Raw genomic sequence first — 6638 nt, forward strand, 5'->3', positions numbered from 1 at the left:
CAAGTGGAAGGAGAGTAAATAATTAGCTAGAGAGACAGGCCTTGAACCAGATCGCTTCAGCAGACACTAACTTAGTAATTCCCTCTTGCTCCAAATTGAACTTTGTTCCTGCAATGACCGACAGCTGATGCAATGATAAGAGAATGAAATCTATAAAAATCCCACTGAAGCTTGGGAAGGTCTATTTGGAGCTCCTCCTGCCTCCTCCACCCAAGGCTGGTCCTGCAGCCCCAGTAGCAGCTCAGCCTCTGAAGATGCACTGCTGGAAAACCATGGCCATCTTCTTGCTCTGCTCACTGCTGCTCAGCCAGGTAAATAGAGACACTAATTGCTAATTGAAATGGTCAGATAGTTAACAAAAACTGTTATGATTTGCAGGAAGAACTGGGAGGAGTTAGAGGTGACAGGAGAGCCCTGTAAGAGGACTCAACAGCATAAAAAAAGTAGAGTAACTGCCTGGTGACTACTGGGGTATCAGATACAACTTAGCAAGTAACTGCCTTCTCTCCCAAGGTTAAAAAACAGAGTGAATCGTTTTATACTTCTTTTGGCTTGGCATACAAGCAATTATATTTAATACAGCATGATGTGACCCAAAAATGAGAAAGATTTCAAGTTCCTCACTTAAGACTATTGACCGGAGCATCAGAGTGAGCAACTGCTCAGTGGCTGCACGTTGTGACAGTGGCACTGCCACTCTGTTCCAGACACACTGTGCTTCCCTGCCCCAAGCTCAGCTGACCAGACAGAGGAGGATGACACCCTTCTGGAGAGGAGTCTCCCTGAGACCCATCGGAGCCTCCTGCAGGGACAACAGCGAGTGCATCACGATGCTCTGCAGGTAACTCCTCCTGGCCAAGCTCAGGCCCTTCCTGGGACATTAAGTAGAGGCAGTTCCCACGTATTCTCACCCAGAGGAGACACAGAGTTAATTCTGTGCATAAAAAAAGACACCAGGACTAAGGATGGGGCAACAGATTCAGACCTCTTTGGTAAGCATGGCAAACAGAGCAGAGTCCAGGTGTTCTTGGTGACAGGCCCGAGTCCTCCCATTGCAGCCACAAATAACCTGTCTTCTCAGAAGAGAACAGAGGACTCCAGGCAGCTTGTAGGCAATCACATAGACACCTTAACATTAATCCTTCTTAAAGCAAATGCTGCTAACTTTAAAATATATGTTAATTAAAAGCAGTCTCTGAATCACTTTGATTACTTCAGGTCATAGTTTAAAAGACAACTAAAATATCAAAAGCTACTGAGATCTCATGAACATGAGCAAATTGTCCAACTACAGAGATAAATTGGTTAAAATTACTATTTAGTGACTGAGAGGTGGTTTTGTGGCACTTACAGGGCACACACCTGAAAGCAGGGACAGGGTGGATAATGCTAAGAGGACATGGCAGCAGGGCTGTTATTTTTCATGCATTTGAAATGCATCATTCCCTTCTGCTGCTGAACACAGGTGAACTTAGCAGCACTCGCAGGAGGATGGAGACAAGAAGGGATTTCTGTCGTGTGTGATTTCCACACTGCAGCCCCACCATCCACCTCTGGGTAACCTGCATCGTGGAGTCATTACACAAACATCAAATGAATCAGGACAAATTAGAGTTTAGGAGTGAATGCAACGTGCCCAGGCAGGAGCTGAGTGAGAGCAGTGCTGTGAGCTGGGGAAGAGGAGTAGTGTGGAGGGTGTCTGAGCTGCTGGTTTGTTTTGCAGGAAGAACCACTGCTTCCTCAGAACAGCCTCAGAGTGACTGGCCAGGATGAAGACCACCCCTCACTGTTACTCCTGACACTTCTCCACTCTACCTGGGAAATATTTATTGACCGCTGAAAGCCAGGAGAGGGAATGCAGCAATCAATGTAGCTACCATTTCTGTCACACAAACTGAGAAAAGGATGTAAAAGAGCCCACGAGCATCTTCTAACCCAGGCTGTACCTCTGCAGCACACCCTTCAGGAAGACTCTCTGCCCAACCTCAATAAAAGGACCCTGCAGCTCATGTCCGTTTTGGTTTTTCACAATGGTTCATAGTAATATTATTTTTTTGAGGTCTGAATTAAAAATTTCTACTCAGCAAAGCACCTTGGTTTTCCTTGTATCCTGGCGAGCAAAGCGTACGGTGAGCAGGCGTTTCAAGGAGTGCTTGTTCCACACTGGACTTCAGACCTTCAGCCTTCAGCCTGGCAAGTGCACAGAGTAGGTGATGCTTCCATCTCCTTTCAGTCCCAACAGCCAAACTCTTATCAGCACCTCAGATAAAGGCCTGTTAGAAAGAGGGAGCAAACAAGCTGATAATACTGATAGCATTGTCAAAACGCCAAACATACCCAGTGATAACTGGAAGCTAAAGTATTTACTTTGTATTACTTCTAATCAAATTTACTTTCATCAATGTCCCAGACTGACTTTTGCTATTGAACTTGCTACTATTTTAAAATCACTTGATCAAAATCCAATCTGACCAGTTGCAGGTTAACTTGGAGGGCTGAGAGAAACTTCTGATCAGACAAACATCAGTGGGTCTAGGGCAGAAATTATTCATGTCATTTGCCTGTTACAGAGTACTAGGATCAGAAAGAAAAGTGTTGAAAATTGCAGTATCCAGGAGAAAGCCCAAACAACAGATACAAGCACAGTGGTTTTGAAGTTTAATACAGAAAATCTATTTGATATTTATTAAACTTAGTTTCTCCAGTTACAGTTTTGCATTGTACAAAGCATTTTAATGACACAGTAGTTAAAAAGATCTTTACAAATTGAAATGTGATACCCTTTTCTCCAAATATTTTAATTGCCATAAATTTGTTTAAAAATACACATTAAACGCATGTTTCAGACACTAAACTTTCTATAATCTCAATACCACAAAATACATAGAATATACTATACAGATGTGGAAAAAATCTAGTTAGTATATAATACTTTGCTCACCATTAACAGCTTTATTACGTGAAATGCACATACTGACTTAAAAATCCTAATTTCGAGCCCCAAAGTACCCTTTGAAATTTCAAATGTATTGCAACAAATAAAATCACAGTTTGCTTTTTTTTTAGGTTTTGGTTGAAGACAGATGCCTAAATATTTTGATAGAAACAAAATGTAACACATGGACTTGTCATGTACAAAGCATAAAACAGAGACATCCCATTAGTTACTAACAGTACCTTCCTGTAGGATTAATAAGGGCTTCATTTATAAGTGACAGGTTAAAAGTTACCTTCCCCTCCCCACCAGCCCTCCCCCCAAAGAAAAACCCTTCTTCACCAAATAATAATTTCAAATAAGATAAAGGATCTTTAATAAATATATAAGCACTTTATCCTCCATATACAAAATTTCTTAAAACAATTTAAAAGGGGGACCAGATACAAACGTCAGGGACTGTGCTTGCAAAAGTCATGCCTGGTCCTTGGAGCTGAGTTTTGGGATGTGTGATGCCAGTGCAGCCCCCAACAAGCACTGCAGGAGCCCTGTGCACCCAGCTCCAGCAACACCCCAGGCTGCACCTAAAGCTGCAGCCAGGGAACCCTGCCCTCCCACCTGCAGCAGCCCTGGGAGCACAGGGCAGTTGCACTGGGAATGGAGACAGGGCCACCAAGTTCCTAGATGGAATTAAAAGGGGTGAAACACTGATGCAGAGAGCCCCCCCAGCTCTGCGCTGTGCCTCCGTCCCGGGGTGCAGCTCCATGGCATGGGCAGAGCTGGCTGCAGGGACCTGGGGTGGGGGGCAGAAGCCTCCCCAGGAGCTGCCCCTGCACCACGGGCAGGTTCCCCCAGAAGTCATGGAGCTGGACACAGATCACGATTCCCTGATTGATTGAGTTTATGTAACTTTCCTGCTTGGGAAATCTGTCTGCTGGACTAGGTCTGGATGTGTCCGAGTTGGCTGGCGAAGGCTTTGGCTACCCCTTCCATGTAAAGAGGTCTAGAAGTAACTTTGTTGCTTGGAAATGCAGCAATTTCCATAACACTGATTCATCAGAGGGAGTAATTTAAACCCTGACCAAAATCTTTGTCAGAAATGTACCAATTTGGAAGTTGTTTACTCCCCAGTGGGCAATTCAAACTTGACTTGCTCAGGCCCTTTTTTATCTGCCTTAACAGAAACACTGCAGTGACAGCAAATACCTGGTAGGTAAGCGAAACACGAAGTACAGCAAAGGTAGTCTCTCTTTCCAGCAGTTTGCCATTTTGGCAAGCTACATAATTATCTGCCTACGGGTTTATTTTACTTGCCCCGGGCAAGTGCTACATTAGTTCCATAAAGTACTGACTCTGTGTTTTGGGGCCATTCATAAATACCTTTCAGGGCGGTTTTTGTTATCACAGCAATCAAGCCTCAGCAATCTAAAGGAATATACATTGCACTCCTGTATAATATGCAAGATTTATCACCAATAAGATGGTGATTCAGCACTCAATAAATAATATATCAATATAGTCAGCTGCACCATAATCTAAAAACAAGTATAACATATACTTTGGACAGACTGAGTTCATATATATATACATATATATTTAAAGACATACAATATAAATTGCATACTGCCATCGAAAGCCAAGGAGAGCCATCCATATGCTCTGCTTTATGGCTAATAGTTTCAAATCAAAAGTCTTGGGCTGTTTGACTCTGGTGTCCTGAAGATTTGTTTGGAATTATCAGTGGTTGCACCTTATCACCGAGGGACCTGCAAGTTTGACAGCAAATTCAAATCGTATTGATATCTGAGCAAGCCTAGTCTGATTAAGCCATTTTAAAGATTCACCAACTGGGACCGTGTTCAGTGAGGGAATTACAGCTACAGCCTTGATATATATTCAATGTACAATCCTCTTGGGAATCATGTGGGAAGGCAGGAGTCTGGGATTCCCTCCCTGGCAGTGGCGAGAGCACCGGGCAACGAGCGTTTCCACTGCGGCTGCTCAGAGGTGCCAAGGACGGGCTGGGTCCCTTCCCTGCCCCTGGGCAGAGGGGGGGGAAGCCTGCTCTGTGGTTGCATTCTGTTAGCTATGAAATCTGGCCCAGTATGTAACTTTTTTCTCGGAAACTTAGCTGGAAAATCCCAAATTCAGATATGCTTTTGGGTTTGGGAAAAGTGGAGCTACCAGTCTGACACAGCCGCAGGTGCGTAAGGCATTTCTTTTCAATTGACAAGACCACTGCACATCCCCCCTACAGACAGAAGACCTGGGACAGCACTCGAGGGGAAACCTGACAACAAGTACACTGTTGAGGTGGGACACTTTCAACCAGTTCAGGTCCACATTTTGACCCGATGCAAAAAGTCTCCTGGTCGCTCAAAGATCCACTGCTCTAGGGACAGAGATACATTTTGAAGAGACCAATTCAGCGCGACACCAAAAGGTATTTGTGGGACTCTAGATTAAAGGAAAAAAAATTCCCAGAGATGAGACCATTCCTACTAACAGTAATGGTGACTGTGCACAGAGGAGCAAGCCAAAAAAACAGCCATGCTGGCTAGTGCAGCACTACACCGAAAATAAAACTGTCAACACCACGTCTACAAAGGTTTCTCTTCTCTAGCGTCAAGAGTGTGCGAGGCACTTGAGAGAGGTGGAGGGAAACAGCCGAGTGTCCCACAGGGCGGAGTCTGAGGGTACAGAGTCATGTCTCCAACAGCAAACACCAACAGAAACGTGACCTTGCACAGTGATTCAATAAAAAGGATGCTCCAACAGACCTGAAGAGTAAATCCGGCTGTCAGGGAACGAGTCCCAGGCCTGTGAACCACGGATGGACTGGGACATAGCAAAGCTTTTCTGGAAGTACAAAAGACGCTGGAACACAAAGGAAGCTCTACGAATATGCAGCTACCTTGTAGTAGGTTACTAATTTGCAAAACTTCTAAACTCTTAAAGCCCATAGGACATACTGCAGTACTAAGTAGCGTAGAATTCTATTCCTTCTCTCGAGGTTGCCGTGATTTTGGCACTTAACTACAACTAGACAAAAAAATTTAGTGCAATCATTTTCCTGAACATGCACGTTCGTTATCTGGTACAGAATAAAGGGTCAAATGGGAGAGAAAACAAAGCAGCATTCCACCATCTCACTCCAAAGGATTCAGAGTTTGACTCTTCAAAAGGAGACCACTGCAATGAGAAGTCAGGCTGTGGGACAGACACTAGGACTTTGCAAAAGGAAGTGGAATTTTACCCAAGTACTGCAGAAGACCACTGCATACAGTATACCTGGTCCTGCTGTAAAACATCTTGTAAACAGTTCATAAAATCTTCATCTAAAAGTAAGGCATAAGGCACACCAGACATGTTAGGGGCACTAAGCAATACTGAAAGCAGTAGCAGTTGAAACCTTGACTCAGCCAGGCACCTTCTCTGGAAGGTACTCTGGTCTGCTCTGGTGGAGGGTGGTCAGCTGCAACTCCACCAGCCATTGCTGCTGCACCGAGTCGCTCCCTCGCCAGTGAGTGTGACATGCTCCAACAAACATCACCGGGACCTTCGTTACCACAGGGTAAATACAAGTTTCCAATCCATTCTGCATCAAACCAGGCGGTTTCCCCGTCCTGGCCGGCGCGCTCCCGCCCCACGCTGGCTGGTGCACTGGCATCCTGTAGTGTCCATCACCTATCAGACCCTAAAA

General features: G+C 44.7%; 1 protein-coding gene across 1 annotated transcript; it reads left to right on the top strand.

Moving 5' to 3' along the window:
- Positions 1-254: 254 nt before the first annotated feature.
- On the top strand, positions 255-1760 carry LEAP2 (liver expressed antimicrobial peptide 2). The gene is made up of 3 exons (XM_010001222.1): positions 255-311; positions 708-841; positions 1724-1760. The coding sequence occupies exons 1-3, from the start codon at positions 255-257 to the stop codon at positions 1758-1760; spliced, it is 228 nt and encodes a 75-aa protein (XP_009999524.1).
- Positions 1761-6638: the final 4878 nt, after the last annotated feature.

This window comes from Chaetura pelagica, unplaced genomic scaffold (assembly GCF_000747805.2).
Source record: "Chaetura pelagica isolate M959 unplaced genomic scaffold, ChaPel_1.0 scaffold177, whole genome shotgun sequence".
Lineage (NCBI taxonomy): Eukaryota > Metazoa > Chordata > Aves > Apodiformes > Apodidae > Chaetura > Chaetura pelagica.